The sequence below is a fragment of the Clytia hemisphaerica genome, unplaced genomic scaffold (genome assembly GCF_902728285.1).
Source record: "Clytia hemisphaerica strain Z4C2 unplaced genomic scaffold, Clytia hemisphaerica genome assembly, whole genome shotgun sequence".
In the NCBI taxonomy this organism is placed as follows: Eukaryota; Metazoa; Cnidaria; class Hydrozoa; order Leptothecata; family Clytiidae; genus Clytia; species Clytia hemisphaerica.
Window position 1 is genome coordinate 376,173 of NW_027104076.1, and position 19,022 is coordinate 395,194.

The 19,022-nt window shown below is 34.4% G+C and overlaps 1 protein-coding gene across 1 annotated transcript; it reads right to left on the reverse strand.

Annotated features, from left to right (window-relative positions):
- Positions 1 to 378: 378 nt before the first annotated feature.
- LOC136812537 (uncharacterized) lies at positions 379 to 11,797 on the reverse strand. Its single transcript, XM_067069065.1, has 12 exons — positions 11,512 to 11,797; positions 11,051 to 11,134; positions 10,527 to 10,611; positions 10,111 to 10,146; positions 9,415 to 9,641; positions 8,789 to 8,862; positions 8,052 to 8,107; positions 7,155 to 7,299; positions 5,739 to 5,849; positions 4,783 to 4,910; positions 3,177 to 3,264; positions 379 to 550 (listed from the first exon to the last, which is right to left on the reverse strand). The coding sequence occupies exons 1-12, from the start codon at positions 11,696 to 11,698 to the stop codon at positions 407 to 409; spliced, it is 1,365 nt and encodes a 454-aa protein (XP_066925166.1). The 5' UTR covers positions 11,699 to 11,797; the 3' UTR covers positions 379 to 406.
- Positions 11,798 to 19,022: the final 7,225 nt, after the last annotated feature.

Consider the following 19,022-nt stretch of genomic DNA (forward strand, 5'->3'; position numbering starts at 1 on the left):
TAATTTGTGTTGAGCAAAAATCATGGTCTAAATTTTTCGTGAAATCACGAAATCTACAGGAATTTTACACTAAGACTGAATGACTAAAAATGGACTAAAAGACTAAAGCGATTGAATTTTTAGGTTTGAAATCTTAACGGTTTTGATTTTTAAGTCTCAAAATGTTCTTAATATGTTCTTATTGTCACCATTTTGTGAAAGTTTTTGCTCATTTTCCCAATAAAACGAATGTTTTAGGGTTCGCAAACTTGTACTTAATATTTTGGCCATTGAAGCATCATATAGTTTGTTCTTATAAATAAAACGTGCAGCCCGGAAAAGGATCCAGATAGTCGCAGATAAATAAATAAATATTCCAAAAACTAAGCTCAATCTCCAGCTAGAAATATTCATTTTCAACCATACTTTAAACTTCATCATGATTAATAGAATTCCGTGTGAATTTTACTTGAACAGTTTGTTTCGGTCTTGAGACAGGCAACATTTTATATGGAGGAACTTCTCCTTCGATTTCCCATTTGTATTCGGATAATAAAAATGACATGACGTGCTAAAAGAAAGAAAAGAGAAACGGTCTTCATTATTCATTGTTTTTATTTCTTTTTTGTTTGCAGATATTTCACTCATGATTATCTTTTCAACGAGTACAAACCGCTATCTAATTCGAGTTCTATCAAAAGTTAAAGTTTTTTTTTGTCTCAACTGTAGATAATATTGAAGGGTAGACTCGTTTTTTTTGAGGTCGCTCGATTTTTTTAGTCAAAGCACTTGTTATACATTTTTGGAAAGCTAAGGGGTAGGAGAATCAAAATAAATTTGGTGCCAATTTTTTTTCCGACACTTTGGTGTGATTTTTGGATTTTACAAATTTACCCTTACTATTAGTGAACCTTTACACCCCTTCTTAGTGTGGTCGTGTTACAAAAATACAGGCTGTTTGTAGGAAAAAAATATGATCTAGCTGAAACTTTCTCCAGACCTTCTCTATAGGATGCTTATACCTCAGGAAAAATTCCCCTAAAATCCCACTGGTGGAACATCCCTTTTTTGGGACATTTCTATTTTCCCCAGGCAAAATCCTAAGGGCGAAATTTTTTTTAAATTTCAAACTTATTTCCAGACAATATCATGTATACCATTCGAAAGCTCTCGAAAAACTATATAGAAGACTTTTAAACAGTTATAGCTGATTTCCTTACCTAACTCGAGATATTTCATGGGCAAGTTCAACTTTTCGCCACACTTTGGTCAAAATTGACCACAAATAGCATCTTCTGCATGAATTATCTTGAGTTAGGTAATGAAATCGGCTATACCCGTTTAAAAGTCTTCTATATAGTTTTTCGAGAGCTTTCAAATGGTATACTTGATAATGTCTGAAAATAAGTTTGAAATTTTCAAAAAATTTCGCCCTTAGGGTTTTGCCTGGGAAAAAAAGAAATGTCCCAAAAAAGGGATGTTCCACCAGTGGGATTTTAGGGGAATTTTTCCTGAGGTATAAGCATCCTATAGAGGAGGTCTGGAGAAAGTTTCAGCTAGATCATATTGTTTTCCCGTAAATTATGCTAAACGACCCCACTATCTCGCAGACCCACTGGAACCCCTTCCCACTGAAAAAGTTGGACAATATATCGTCCCAAGTGGAAAATTATACTAATTGTTGTCCTCGCTGAAAATAATCAGATAAGCAAATCCTCACTGAAAAATATTTTTTCCATCCCCACTGAATTTTCTGGCTCGAAAACAATAAATTCAAATCCCCAGCCATAAGAAAACATCATATATATATCAAATATCAATCTCCATCGAGTTTTGCCATTTTCAAATCAATACTTCAATTTTAACATATTATATACGTACCATTAAATAGGCACTATAATTTTTGAGAAAAATCATTCTAAAAATTTCTTTGATTTTATTACAGTATCCCCTGGTTGGATACACGTAGTTCTATGGTGCTTTTTGAAAATGTGTTCGAAATATGCAAAGATAAGAAAACTAGAAAATAGATCAGTTCATAAAGTTTGACTTATAGAGCTTCCTTCTTAGAGATAAAGCTTACCTTAAGATAAAGAAAGACGAAATCTTTTTCTCCAAATTTAATATCTTCTTAATATTATTCCTTAATTTACATCCATTGCCATTCTCATATCTTATATTCTTATTTTACATCCATTGCCATTCTCATATCTTACATTCTTACATCTCTTCTAATTTACAGTTCTATGTCCATCCTAAGATGGGTAAAACTACACTACTATTGTGTTACAATTACAAAAACCTCAGTTTAAATACATTTTAGCTTATTTATAAGTTCTGTTAATTAATATTACAATAAGTGTAGATAATAGTTATTGTTCGTGCTAGGTGTGTGTTTGGATCGGATTGGTTTGTAACAACAATGGGATTTCACTGCTTGAATCTGATTGGTTGATATTCTCAAAATAGGGTGCGGTTGTGATAGAATTTTGGCTCTCAGGAGTTCGCAGGTGATTTCGCTGAGTGGGTGACGAAATGTTATTTCTTCATATTAATGATGATGAGTTTGTTTTAGAATTAAAACAATCTGTTGTTGTCCCTCCTTCTTTAAGGTACTTTGCAATAGAAATGTGATCAGTTTGTTTTCTTGATCAATGATGATTAGGTATTGATTGGTGATAATTAGATAAGGTACTTTTCAATAGAAATTAGGTAATCATCTTTTTCAGTATCAGCTTAAGAATTCAAGCATTCTTTAAGTTAAATCAGTCCTTTTACACGAGAGTATACAATTATTTTTTTGCATAGAGTTACTTCATTGAAAGTTATAGTCCTAAGTAGGTGTGAAAAAAAACAGCGAAAGAGGTTTTTCGAGTGCGACGAGCTACCTTCTAGAGGCTGTTATCTTCAACGCAAGAAACTTTCAGGAAAAATGATTATATAGCTGAAATGACAAGGCTTCAAAGTATCTCCGAATCAGAATTGAAATTTAAAGCACCAAAGGATAAAAAGTTCATTTTTTCTTCTTCATTTTTCATTTCTATTTTCTAAATTATTTTGAATTATTTTTCTCAGAAATTATATAGTGGTCAAAATTAACATCTTGGAAGCGAATCTCGAAGCATTTTTATTTTCCGAGCTTGATTTTTGGTGACATGTGGGGTATCGACAGGCAAAAATAAAGGCAAAATATATACCTTTAGAATCCGATTGATGAATTCTGTTCCAACGCACACTCTTTTACCACCGCCGAATGCCCAAACTAGATCACGTTTATTGATGTCCCTGGAAGAAATAAAATTTTAGAAAAGATGTATAAATTCGACCCTTCGTACACATAAAAGGCATCATCTTAATTACATACTTAAACCTGGGCACTGACAAAGCAAATTTTACTAAGTTGACATGAAACAATGATGTTGTAATAATAGATCCATAGTGTGCACCCCCCCCCCCAGAATAGTGGGGGGGGGTTTTGTTGATTTGGGTCGAAAATTTTCAGGTGGGATTTGAGGTTTTCCAGGTTTTAGGTGGGAGAAACAAGTTAAGGTGGGAGTTAATTTCTTTAGGTGGGACTTTGGGTGTTTTGGAAAAAATTAAAGTAAAATTTCTTATTTTCAGATAATTTTTCCAAAATTTTCTACCCAAGACATTCTTATTCCAACGCTTATTGATTTTTGGGAAAAACTTTTTTCAAAGTTACCTCTTTTGCCCTAATTCTGCTGTATCAGCCTCCTTTTCGAACATTTTCCACTCAGGACATTTTTATTCCAACCCGCTTATTAAATTTTGAGATTTTTTCCAACCCCCCTGCTTATTCCAAACCCCCCGGCTATTAGGTACCCGAGAGTAGTCAAGTAAAAGTACGCGGTTAAAATGAGTGCGAGAATTTATTAACGCGAAAGGCAGGGTTTTCGAAAATAACCATGGCTCGAATTTTGTTTAAACATTTGTAATTAACGCGAGGTAAGCAATTCGCATTAATAACATGAGTAGTTATATAAGTGTAATAAGGTATTTTGAGAAGCACCAAAATGTAAGAAATGGAACTATACATATACGAATAATTACCACAGTAAAATAATGATAAAAACTAGATTTACATAATGTGAACAATATGCAAGAAATATTTTTGCTCTTATTTTTAACAATCATAATCGTATATTGACGAACAATATATTTCATCTTCATATTACGGTAAAGAAATTTTGTTTTGTTCCTCGAATTAGTATATTTTTTTTCTTTTTAGCTGGGATCTGGGAGTCTGGGCTGAAGGTGGGAATTTTAGGATAAGGTGGGACTTGAATTTTCAGGTGGGACCTGGAACCCCCTTGCACACTATGAGATCATAGCCTGATAGTATATAATAAATAATAATAAAAAATATTAAAGCGTTGATGTTGCTTTGGGTTTGCCTTGTTATTAAAACCAGACAAAAACATGAGAAATTTCAATACAATTTGGTACTAAAATTAGTAATTTCGTATTTTTTCTTTTGAAAATTTAAAACCAAATAAATATCTTAAATATCTCAAACCAAAAAAGCAGTACTCGTTTTAAGGTATCAAAACTTATTATATTAAAATTTATGTTGAAAAAATCATTTCTCAAAATTAGGGTGTTGGTATACAAAATGATTCTCCGAAAATCCACATAGTATGTACCCGTACATATCTGAGATTTTACTACTGACCCCCTGGTTTAGGCTGGTTTAGGCTTGGTTAATTGGCTTTAGCTAATCAAAAAAAGTGACTTTTCAACAAAAAGTTTATGACAACAAAAAAACAAGCAACTTATACTTACACTCCTTGCCATCTCTCAGGAAGAAATTGGTCAGCATTATCGAACGTTTCTTCATCTCGGTTTCCGAAGCGTGTTATATAAATAACTTGATGTCCTTCAGGTATCAAGTACTCGTCTATATTTACGTTCTGAAAACCAAAACATGAATAATCAGATAGAGCCACGATACTCTATGATTGAATAATTCTTTGCAAGATAATTATACAGCCTGTAGAAATAAGCTGCACTCCCTTTTCTCTTTTCACTTTCCAGTGATAATAATACTCAAAATACTCCCGTGTCACGGAACCGGCGGAACACCCGTCTCCTGTGGAAAAATTACCTTTCAATATCAGCCCCAATTGGACTTTTTACTTTATGCCCATTCGAAAGTCAATGGAAAAATTGCCTTCAAAAACCATCACATTGGAATTTTTTAAGCTGGGAAAAATAGAATTTCTATCCCATTTGACCTTCTACCGGGGCTGTGAGACAGGGGTGTAATACTCAAAGTGGTGTTATAAAATACTATTTAAAAAGTCTGCATGTAGCTCTTATATTCCTTAGAAAACCAACCAACCAAGGGACCTTAATACGAGAAGAAATAACTAACTAGGTCACAGTGTGGATGTAAACCACACTGAAACGACCGCCTTCCATCACGCAATCGCGCATCACGCTCGCGAAAGAGCGCGCGCACATTATTAACGCTTACATGTCATGTACCAGATAAACATGTCATCTCCAGTACATTTTAGATTATTCATTGAAAACAGATTACAATATAGTCATTTTTCATGTCTCGATTATTCAATTCCGAATATAAGACATTCAGGAAAAAAAAGAGAAACACCTGGGTAATCTAGTTAAAAAAACCGAAAGTAAATGGTAGACAAAGTAATGAGCCAAGGCAAAACGAGATTAGCGTACCACTATGAAAGAAACCGCCTCCGGCGGTCGATAAAAAAAAGCCGTACCTCTTTTGCGATTCGTCTACCACCATAGAAAGGTGGGTATAAACGACTGGCTTCTAATAAAATGTCATTCAAAATACGACTGTCTGTCCAGGCTAAGTTGCGAAGTTGTTCCTAAAAGGAAGAACAATGTTGAATTAGATAAAGATCCGAATAACGGGAAGACTTTAATTAGCTTTCAAAGCTGAGGGGACTATCGTTTTAGTTCGAATTACAGAAATATTAGAACAACCTATTACGAAACCACTGATCTAAAGTTAAAAACGAATAATCTAATTAGAAGTTAGAAAACGGTTTCAGCCATCTCAACGAGCATAAATTTAGACATGGCTTCCGCGACACTTTAGACCCTTTCTGTGGTTGCCGAACTAACTCTGTTGAAAACACTCAACACTTTCTTCTGCACTGCTCTATATATTCCCATGCAAGACAATCTTTGTTCGACAAACTTCAGACCCTAGGCATTATTTTTCATCCACCACTTAACCCTCCTTTTTTCTGTCGGCTTTTATTATATGGGGATGAAAGTTTGACTTCAAATCTAAATAAATCTATTCTTTGTTCTGTTGTTGAATTTCTTAACGAAACTGGAAGGTTTAGCGGTGCTTTATTTTAGGCTTTTACCTAACAACTGTAGCTTCCTTCTCCAAGATTTTTTCTTTTTATTTTCTTTATTTACTTATTTATTTATTTTTTACATAGTCTAGTACCTCTGGCGATATAACGTTAGTTCCTAGCGGGGGGAGGGACTATATTTTATGTTTAAGTAATGTTTTGTAATATATGTTCGTAGTGTACACGTGTCTTTGTTTCAATAAAGAAAAAAAAAAAAAAAAAAAAAAAAAAAAAAAAAAGTTAGAAAAAGAGACTTTACTATACATGGATATCCAAGAAATCTAACCATAACGGGTTCCAGTCAGAAGGATTTCATGCACCTTTAGATTATTGCGAGGAAAAATAAACGTTTGCAACTCAGTCAAAGAATGAAAAATTAGAATGAAAATTAGTTCACCATAACGTTTCATTGCTCAAACAGATTTTGTGAGTTTCATGGGAAAATGGAGTTGAGCTACTTTAATGGGATAAACTTTCGCGGGGATTAAATTTTGCGAATGGGCCTATCCGTGAAATTCAAAAACTTTGCGGGGACTTAATTTCGCAGATGACGAGTTCCCTGATTTTTCACGTAATTTCGCGGATCAGGTTGGGACTTAATTTCGCGGATGTTCGCGAATGACACCCAAATCCACGAAATCCGCAAAATTTAATCCCCACGAAAGTTTATCCCATTAAAGTAGATCAACATTTTCTCTGATGATCAGTTTATATTTTGGAATGATGATTACCATACCAAGTTTAACTTTAGGCTATGAAGACTTCAATTAGACTTCAAAATGTTTAAAAAATTAAAGCAGATACCTTTGATTCACCTTGCGTTTCAATAACAGTGGATGTTAAAAGAGAACTCAATGCTTTTGGGATGAGAGCAGACACAAACAGTAACACGTGCGAAGCTGCTTCTTCTATGTTTTCAAATTCAGCTTGCTGAAGTGCTTCCAAAAACCTGAATGTGAAGATCATAAAAAAACAATACTCTTTTGTCCTTTATTGCAATTTTTCGGAAAAAAACCACCCTAATAGCATTTTATAATAACCCCCATTTTATGAAATTTTCCTGAAAAGTGTCAAAACCTTCATTTTCCTAAGGGTGTTTGAGGGACTCCCCCCAAAATCGATTAATACTGAGACCCCCTCCCATTTTATGGATTTTCTCCCAGAGTACCAACCCCCTGGTTATTCCACCCACCCCTACAATCAAGCACAAACGAGTAAGTATAGATTGGGTTTACATAACTTGAGCTTGAGCCATTAAAAGTTATGTAAATTAAGGACTTAAATCAACCAATTGAGCTTGTGCGCAATAGCCCTCACTGACTGGTCATTATTCTACACATTTTTTGATAAGCAACCAGGTTGCTAAGGCTCGAGGGCTCAAATTAAAAACTTTTTAGATTTACTGCAAAAGATAGCCCTTGACCCAATAAGTATGGTATAACATCAACGATGGTAAAATCAAATTTTCCAGAAAATGAGCTAGAATGCTAAGCAACCCCAGCCCTGACCCGAATATTGGAGTTACTTTATAAAAAATGTGTATTGAATACCACTAGACAGGCCACTATTCTTGAAAATCGAAAAAAAAGGTCAGTTCACTCTGTTCCACTAAAAATTGAATTCAAATGATTCAAGGAATTCCTTGGATGGATTGAGAGGAAAATGGGAACAATAAGAGTATCTTGGGTCACTTCTTCTTACCTTCCTTTATCTTGTTTATTTTGGAGTTGACTTTTGATTAATGATAACAGTTCTTCCTAAAGAATTAAAGAATTTGACACTCATGAATTCAACATTTGAGCTTGACTAAAAAAATTCACTTGCAAATCTTGAACAAACATTTTTTCTATTAACCCAATCAATAGTACTCCAGCTACGACTGGACGCTTTTCTTACACTTCTTCCCAAAAGAAAAAAAAGGATTTTTGGAGTTCTCGCCCATATGGTCAACTCAGGTCAATTATTTATATATTTGAATGCGTTATCTGCTGAAAATTACCAAAAGCAAATACGCGTAAAAAAAATTGTTCTCAAGATATTGAAGTAAGGAAGTATTAAACTAAGTGCTAGAAAACTGTTAAACAGTTAAACTGAAAAGTTATGGAAAATTAGATTTATAAAGATATTCAGCAAACAATTTTTCATCAATTAAAGGTTTTGTTTTAAAATAAGAGTGATATTGTTTGCTCAATCATCAATTTTAATTCACAAGCTTTTTCACATTGGATTGACACGGATGTGGAGCAAGATTGGTCAGAGAGAGGAGAAGAATTTTCTTTTGCTTATATCAGCATAATATAACAATAGCAAGACACTGTCCTGATATGAAATATGTGTCTGATATGGAACGGAAACACCTATGTAAACACCTAACACCTAAACAAAACTTTTAAGGTTTACAAGTTATGGTAAATCACAAAGATGAAAAAGGTAAAAACCTTGGCCTCCATTGCTTTACCAAATGTACTTGACCATCCTTTGATTTTGACACTCAATGGAACTGATACCAATCCTGGATATGTAAAACATGGAAATATAAATTCCAAATGAAAAATAAAAACAAAAATGAAAAAAATTATGATAAATTATAGTTATGTTTTAAAAAATGTTTGTAGTCCGTATGAAAGTCTTTTTGCTACGTTTTGATTTCTCAACTCTTCATTGGGCTGTTCCATCAAAAAACCATACAGGGGGATGGACGAACCTTTTAAAGTCAAAAAGAATATTGAAAATGTGTGGATACCCCCTGGGAAATGGTAAAATTCCCAAAAATACTCTTAGAAAAGTTATTTTCATACCTTAAAGTAAGGGTGGACGAACTAAAATCAGTTTTTTATCTCCTGGAAATTTTAGAATAGCTTTTTTACCCCTTTGGAAAAATGAAAAAACACCTTCTGGAAATTTTTCTAGGATTATCCTCTGGAAATGTTCGACCACCCACATGTATGGATATAAAATGGAATGGCCCATTATTTGTTGGAAACAAATGTCGTGAATTGATTGGCTCTCTGATCATGTTAATAGGTTCTGTCGTTGGTTGGTCTAATTTATAATATAAGCAGACTAACATAACAAATATGACAAATAGCTTTGTTCAAATGATTGTCAAAGTTCGATAGAATATTCCAGAACAAACATTGTTTTTTAAATAGGTTTGGCTTACCGTGCCAATGTGTAGTTGCTACACTTTTATATTTTTCCAAAAGTTCAAAATCATCTATGTCCAGAAATACTGATAAACAAATCGCAGTGGTCAACTTCTTGAATGTTTCATACACCTCTATTGAATTACTACTGTGGAGAATAAAAATGTAAAACGATACAGACAGTGTGAAAGAAGACCAAAACTAACACAGAATTGTCTGTAGATTCTCTAGGCAACTACAATCCCAACCGTAATATTTGGAACAAAAGGGAAATCCTCTTAAAATTTGAAAACCGCAAGTGGTTTTTAAGTGCTTTAAAGTACGGTTGGAAAGTAGAGTTTCAACTCTGAGTTTTAAGTATCTCAGGATCTAAAAGCTCAAAAATGTTCCAACAAGGCTTAGAATATAGCCTGGAAGCCACTTAACCCCTCCCAAATCGAAAAATCCAATGAAACAAAGTGAAAGTACAGAAACTGCAATTTTCCCCCGATCTTTAAATTCTGAAAACCGTTAAAATACCCAAAATTGCCAATGTATTTCGGCGCCGATTGTAGTTTGAAAAAAAAACCATTTAGGATGTAAAAATTGTTAAAATGGAAACACTTATGTTATACCTTTGATCCAGATCTTTAAGAAATTGTTGTGTTAATCTATAGTGAAGTGAAGAAAAAAAGTGGAAAAATTGAAATAGAGGTGGAGGTTTTTGAAAAACTTTGACCCTTCATCTTAGAAAAAAAATGTTTCCTTAAAAATTTATATGCCACTCAAATATGCCTCTGACTGTGGTTTTTGAAAACAAACCACAGAGAAAATAAGGTCAGAAAAATTACAAACACCATCACATTTCTATCACGTATCAATGAAATTTTGACCATTTTCCAGTCAATTTTCGATTGAAAACTTTTCGTTTGTATCTTGTAATTATGATACAAATGTCATTTTTAAGAGAATTAGGGGCTATTTTACCTAAAACCGTTCATGTAAAAAAAGATAGAATTAAGCATAGAAGGAAAGGACAAACAGACCAAACCTTTGGATTTTGATCATGTAATGATTACAATTTTCTGTGTGGAAAAGAGTCCTAATTATCTCTCTCAATCGAAATGCTTCATCCCCTAAAGTTAAAACAGTGAGTTTTTCTGATGATTATGAAAATTAAGAACACCCCAGTCTCACAGCCCCGACGAAACTTTTTCCTACAGCGGGGATAAAAATTTCAATTGAAATCTTAATGGGGATGAAAATTATATTCTTCCAAGGTTAAAAAATCCAGTGGGGATGGTTTTGGAGTGCAATTTCTAAACAAAAAATTTCTAAATGGGGATGAAATCAAAGTCAATAGGGTATTTTTCCCACCAGGGACGAAATTTTTGCCAAATTTTCCAGTGAGGCTGGGGCCCCATCGGGTCTGTGACACAGGGGTGTATAAGAACAATTGAAATGAAACCATTGCGAAAATTGTTGTACATAACAAAATCTTAAAGATTCCTTTTTTACAGTTTGCTCTTAGTTCAACATATAGCATCATGTATATAACTTTTGAAGAGATCTTACCATTGTTGAAAATACAAACTTCTCCATAGAGAGAATACATGTAGCCAAAATCTTTGTATGACATTTCAAAGGAAGAACTTTTATCTAAATGACAAAAAAAGAAGTAATAAGGATAATTTCAAAAACTTTTTATATAAAGTCAATTATTATTATTATTTCAAAAAATATCCTCAAGGACAGGATATCATTTATTCTTGGGTTAAAGAGATAGAATAAAACCAAAAAAAAATATTGGTATATTTAAATGAGTTATCAGGCTGAAATATGACGATTACCTTAAGTGAAGAAATTCAGAGTTACACAGTTGAGGGGGCTTTTTGTTTACAATATGGCCTATTTTGTCGTAAAAAGACTAATACTAGAGGTGTCAAAAACTGCAAAATAAAATTTCCGCAAAAATTCCTTCCCTTTCCCATATACATGTTCGACAAGGAAGAAAAGAAGTAAAAACAGTACGTTACCAACTAGTATCTCCTTGATTCCTTGATTTGAAGTGACAAAAATATGTGGTTGATTCATTATCCTAGCACTGAAGATTTTGCTATTATATTTATCTATACGACTCTGAACAAAGTTTACAGGTGATCTCCCGATTTCCAAGCTTTTGTCACCAGAGAATCTCCAACCAAGTTCTCCTGGAACTTCCATTGTGCTGTGGTGATTAAGTGGTGTTTTTCTATGCTGAGCTTTTTCACTCACATTTGATTTCACGTTTATTCTTACTCTAATATGACATAATTCGGTGTTACTGCTAGAAATTTTAAAGATTGTAACATAAAGATTCTGGATTGTATTTGAAATACATTCATGAAACTCTTTTGAAAATCAAAAATACAATTCAAAAGCATTTCAGTTTGTGGATCACATTTGGATTGTTCTTCTTTTATTTCCAAAATATTTCAAATACATTCAGATTCTGGATTGCAAATGGATTATTCTTGGAATGTTTAAATTGCAAAACAATTCGTAAGGGTAAGATAAAGAAATCGATAAATAACCAGGCAATGTCAACCGAACCCTATCAAACCGATTTTTGTAATGGAACCATCAAATTTCATCGAACTAAATCGAATTATAGGTGTTCGATTACCGAACCTGATCGAACAGTAATTTAACTTTACCGAAAAATCTTCAGTTCGATTAAAGTTACTTATTGCAGTTTGATTAAGTTTGATCAGTGTTTTTGTAGCTCAATGGTTCCAGTTATTGCTAGCGCAACAGCTCTAGCCTAAACGATCCCCAACAATCATTGGATTAGCAGAAAAGAGTTGCTCATGTGCTCCGAGAGAATGATTTGTAAACAAAAACCGTAAATCAAACACATCGAACATCAATCAAACTAATCAAACTTTACCAGAATTTCTCAGTTCAATGACTGTTCGGTTTGGTTTGATAAACCAACACCTATCGTTCAATTAAGTTCGATTGACCCCCTGCTTTAGGCAAATCACTACCGTGAGATAGAGTAACTTGCATCAGTGGAGGCTAACATGCATAGCCCTCAAATGAGTTAAAGGGGTTTGTATGAAATACAAAACATAAAAAATTTCCAAATCACCCATTTCGATTGAACCAATAAAAAATGAAACTTTTCCATTTTTCACTTTTTTGCACCAATTCTTCAAAATGAAAATATCTAAGATTTAAAATTCTTTTTTCATTTAATGATTTTTTACGGCACTCTGTTGACAATCTAACTCTGAAGATGGGAAAAAGTCTAAGCCTTAGGATCACGGATTGAAACAAATATATGAATGGGATTTTTCAGCTGCCCACTGTGAAAGGCACTGAGAGGCCACGGGTGCCAAAAAGAAGGGCCGTGTGAAATGCGGGAATCTCATTGATGAAAATTTAATAAACAGCTGCAAAGGAGCGCCGGGAAGCAGTCAGTAGAAGTGACTACTTTTGTTTTTGTTGCAGATTTTGATATAAACTTCTAAGACTAGTCTAGTTTCTAATCCTGATATAGGAGTTTAAGATTACACTGGCATTATAGACCTAACTCTTCATACAAAAATACGGAAAACGCATATTTGGACTTTGTACCCTATGCTGCACGCAAGCACTTAAGGTATAGTCCAACAAAAGCAGGACAAAGATCAGTTTTTTGAAGTTTTGCAAAAAAAGTCGCATAGAAGATCTTTCAAATTCAGTATGTGAATACAGTAAAAAATACAACTTTTCTATTTTTCCTTTTTATTTGAAAAAATTCTAGAAATGAAAATAAAGGGATAATGATAATTAATTGAATACTATTCACTGATGATCCGCGGCACTATCGTAAAGCTAGAATCGCTTCGCGTCTTTTCGCTTGAGAATATGATTGACAGATTAAAGTTTTTACCCGCGAGGGAGCTGGCAGGCATTCTGCAAGCGTTCTGCAAGCATTCTCGGCTCAATCCTTGAATCACACTAAAATGGTAGACATAGCTGAGGCAGATCATTTTGATGGAAGTTGTTGGAATGTTTACAAGGCTCTAGACAGAATATTGTTTGTTTAACTGTCAATGATGACAGTGCGTGTCATTATTAGTTTTGTTAGATCTGATAAATTGATGTTTGTAAGTGCACTTTATACTTTTGATTCCCATTGAAAAAACATATTCTGGTTTTCATGTTATTCAATGCTGTTTTAGAGCTTTAGAGCTAGCCGGGTTGTTGTAAAATATGGATTAGCTCCATGGAGTACTCCAATGGAGTACCTATTGGAGTACTCTAAAGATATAGACCTTTTTCAAAGAGGCCACCCTGTTGAATAATTATAGTCCAGCAGAAAAACAATGATAAAACCATGCATATTACAGTAATTATGCATGGCTCTATCATTGTTTTTAAATTTTATGGATGGACTACATAATTATTCAACAGGACGTCCTCTTTGAAAAAAGGTCTTCTATTGCAGACCTGATTTTAGATTGCCCCAAAAGGAAAATAAAGACCTGTATAATTTTGTATTTGCTCTAAAGCCACTTTGTAGTAAGAATGTTGCTTTCTGAATGGTCTCTTTTTATATCCTTTCATGCCATCTGCATCACATTGCATTGAGTATGAAATTCTTATATCAAAGAAATAAGTTGGCAGACTCCATTCATTACGATTGTCTTATTATTTTGTTAATTGAAGTGTATTTTGTCAATAAGGGGTCACTCACATATCGATTCTTCACACTACTAACGTCAAATTGACGCAAAGGGGTGGGGGTTAGAGTCTGTGACGCTAAGAAATTTCACCAGAAATATCGATTTTTGAGACGTTTATTCCATGACAAATATTACTTTCCATATTCAGTCAGGCACATCCTGGCAAATGAACGGGGTGAGCATTTGCATGGGGTATTCGTCATCCAGTGTAAATGAGATAGGACGTCTCAGGCTAAAAGCGTGAAAATGAATAAAAATGAACTTCAAACTGAAAACGGGAAAAAAGGAAGAAAACTGGGAACTTTATTTTTTCGTTAAAAGTTTCTTCAATCTTCGAAGACAAAATTGACCCATGGAAAAAAAATTTCATCTATGCAGTTCTTTGAAATGAAGCAAAATATTTCCAACCCGGTTCAATTGCGTCGGGTATTCAGTGCTATTACCAGACGGTGTCAATCGAACAACTTCGAACAAAAATCGCAATCGAACCAATCGAATACGTAATCGAACGCGGTTGAATAATTGCGATTCGATTGTCGAACGTAATCGAATCTCAATCGAACGGCCGGTTCCTGGGTAGTATTCGATTGCGTTCAAGTAAGGTTAGATTGCTTCGATTGATTGTTGACTATGTTCGATTGGCTCGATTGATTGTCAATTTACATTGGATTAATCTTCGATATCGTTCGATTACGATTATGTACGATGAGTTTGATTGCGATTAAATTAAATTGGATCACTCTGTTAGAGCTTCTTAGCGTGGGCGGCCGAGCGCTTAAGTACCATACTAAAGCGAATAAAATCTAATACAATTGAATCAATCGAACGTAATCGAATACAATTGAACGTAATCGAAGCAATCGAACAGTAAATCCTGGGTAATATTCGATTGCGATTCGATTGCGTTCAACAATCGAATTGCAATTATTCGATTGCGTTCAATTGCGTTCGATTGATTTGGCATTCGATTCGTTCGATTGACACCGTCTGGCTATTACATCATTTTTGTTTTAGACCCCTTGCATTTGCCACCAATCGCAAGTGAAAAATACCCCGTTCATTTGCCAGGATGTGCCTGACTGATATTTGTTTTCCTCCTTCGCTTCGCTATTCTATAGAACAATTTTAATCAAAACAAAAGGCCTGATGTTTATGTCTCGTGTTCCTTTTGTTTAGACGAAAATAGTAAAAAAACTTTCCTAGCTTTTAGGCAAAAAGACTCCTGACTTTGTTATAGACATTGTCTGGAAAAACGTTGCTGGACTAAAACAATTTTAACATATACAAACAAGATTAAGGTGAATAACAAAAATAATAATATAATATTCAAAATATAAAACAAAAACAATTCAACAATTCAATTCAAGTTGAAAGGGCGAAAAGTCACTTCTCTTCTCCAGCTTCCCCTTTTTTCTCTTTCTCACTATGCGAAATTAATGTTTACAAGCCCTCGATCGAGATTTTTTGAAAGCGAATATACTCAAAAGCGGTGCGAGTTATTGACAGCCCCTCCTGGCCCTTTCGGGGAGGCAAATTTTTTCTTCCGCCGTAAGCGGCCCAGCATGTTCTTTTTTCTTATAAGCATCTAATTTATAAGAATGAAATCAATAACTCTAGCCATATACTTTTTGGTAATTTGTTCTTACAAAGTAAAAAAGGGACAGTGCACAATATGAGCATGTTTATTTTTCTTCTAAGCAACTATTTAAGTGAGGTAAGAGCTTAGAGCTTAGAGTGAGAAGGAGGTCTTAGATTTATCTGATATTCCGATGGCGTATTGGCGGCCGCCCACGCTAAAGCTCTAAAGGAGCGGACCAATATACCATCGGAGACCTATAGTAGTCATCGTTTGATGTACCGCATCACAGTCGTGTCTAGCCGTCCTTACACTTTTTGCTTGACTATCGGCTGCACCCGACTGAATTTAGCATGAAAATCTCTGCTGCCTGAGAAGGCTTGAGAAATATTCAAACCTTCGATTGTTGGCTGTTTTTGGTTTATTTTGGTAGATTTATTGACACTTGACAGTTTCATTACTTTTTCAGTATCATATTTAGTACCTAGTGTAATTTCTTAGTAAGTGCACCAAGTTAAAAATGCTTGACATTGGTTATTATATTTTGTTATTTATTTGTTTTTCGTGGTTGACTGGTTATATCAAAGAAAGCATATCAGGTATGTTTTGTTTAGTTTTACCAATAATTTTTATGCTGGAATTCTAAACTGCTGCATTCCAATTTAGACCTTTAGAGCCTGTCGACCGCCCTCCATGCAGAGCAGCGGATCGCCCAACCCCAACCGACATCAACAAACTTGTTGATCATGACCTGTGTGTTGTTTATTTGGAAAAGCCAGAATCCTCCTTCATCAATAACAAAGTTGGAGGGAGGTTCCCATATATTGTATCAGTATCTTGGGGACAAAGCTTTTATTTTTTGGTAATAGGACCATCTTTGCCTGTTTCGCCAAACTCTATTTTTAGAGGCTGACATGAATATTTCAGGTAGTGAAAGATCTAGTGCAGGTGTAATTTTCATTTGGTGTGTTGAGGCAAGCTTAGTGATTCTGCAAATAGCAAAAAGTTCACATATTGCTGTATAAATTGGACTAGATTGAGGGTAATTTGGCTCATGGCAACTCTCTTCTAATTGTTTGGTTCGTGACATTGCTTGTTTACTTTTTTTAGGCAGTGAAAGATCTTGAATAGGTGAAATTGTCATTCGATGTGAGGAGACAAACTTATTTATTCTAGTAGCAGCAAAGAATTCGCATTTTATTGCTATAATTGAACTGTAATTGAGTTTGGGTTTAGAGCCACTCTCAATAAATTTTTAGTTCGCGTCCTGCTTTGTTTACATTTTTCAGTTCGGAGCACTATGTAGAAATCGCACGGGAAATTTTTTTTGCATGTGTACTCTTAGTTCGGGGCACTAGTAACTTTTTACCGTCCCCAGACTCTTTCTAAATTTTACGAACGCGGTCAGGAGAAATTCCGTAATCCAAAGGTTCCAGATGTTTATAATTTTCCCGACCTTCAGAGCTTTAGCGTGTCGGAAGAAAATTTCTACATCGAGTACCAGATAAGTCTTAGATGTGAAGTTAATCAAGAGGGAGATCTGGGGGGGGGGAGGTTACTACCCTTGTCGACCGACGGGGGTGCTCCGCTGGGGTTCGAAAAATGGACCCTACGTGGGACTCGAAATTTGCAAAAATGTGACCCTGAATGGGACTGAAATTCCAAAATTAGCCTCCGTCTCGGAAGAGGACTGGGCCTGAATTTGCGGACGTTTTCACAGTTTCACTTTCGTTTTCGGCTATGCGACAGCGTTTTCAAGCAGAAAGCAGAGGAAATCTGTGAAATTATGGCAGGGAATGCTAACCTATTTTTCCAGTGTTTCTCAAGATTGGAGCAAAATTATTGTTCTAGAAAGTTCATAAAGGCCTAATAGTTTCAGATTAGTATGATTTCATCAGAAAAAACATTTACACCAAAGCTCCTTATTGATATGTGAAGGCTACCAAAAATAGCAATGTCCTCCATCAGAACAACTTTAACATAATGGACAAGGACAGTCAAGAAGTCTACTTTGTTGAAAATTTGCACAAAATACTTAGAGAAAATGGTACTATGGAAGCCCATTCTATACTCCTAAATGATAGTTGAAAGATCAGCAGTTGAGAGGGTTGATTAGAATAGAACTCAAAGCACACAATAAAGTATATACATATGTATTTGTCCAGAAAGAACTGGCATGTTGTTTGCTTTGTTTTGGTGTTTAAAAATATGTACTTATCAGTCCTAAAAAAATACAAATTGCAATGAGTCTGCTGGTTAAATGTTACTATATTTACAAGAAAAGATTACTGAAAAAAATACTACTGTGTGTACTACTGATGAACTAAACTCAAAAACTAAAACTTTACCATAAATTTACATTACGACAATTTAAAAATCTATCTTTAAAAAAACATGGCTCAAAGTTTTAAAAACAGAGCTAGTCAGAGCTTCAATTCAGTAGGTATAGAGCTTTCAAAATTTGAAAACAGACACTGCATTGGTATTACTACAAGACATACTATCCACACGGTTTTTTCGATTCATGAAAAAAAATAAAGTATTTATCAAAAAAAGGTTCTCTTTTTTTTGGTAATAAATTCCAACAAACAACAATCAATATAACAGTTTTTTGAAAACCATCCCACAGTGTAAACATTATCAACCAACTAAACCCACACCGCCAAAATTGTAAAAATAAGTCAATATAATTTCTATCAACAATTTCTCGTAAGATGTTTTTTTTCCAACATTCTGATACCAATCATGGCTGGAGGCATCATGTGTAGAGTGACTGTGTGGTATTTCATTGCTTTTAATGATCACGATACCAAACATCAACCAAACAAAACTGACGCAAAGCCAAATCTGTCGATTAAAAATTTCCATGAAAATTATAATTGAAACTTATCTCGTAAAATGCTTTTTTCAACATTTTGGAGGTGTTCAAAGTTAGAGGTATCATATGTAGAGCCAAGAAATACATGAAAAGTCATTTGCTATCCCATTTGCCATGAGATATATGAGTCAACAAATCAAACAAAAACCAACAAATCATGTCTCTTCACTTTCATGTCACATCGTGTTTATATGGGGTATCAGAAAGCCAATCCACAAGAAGAGCCATCTTCCTTTATTATGGAGTGTTCCAAAACTATTGGTAGGTTGTTTGGAAGTAAAGAAACCCACACAGTTTGTTTTATTTTGAAGATTTAACTTGAAAACAAACTGCATCTTTCCAGCAGAAACTCATGTTTCAACCTGCTACATAACATTG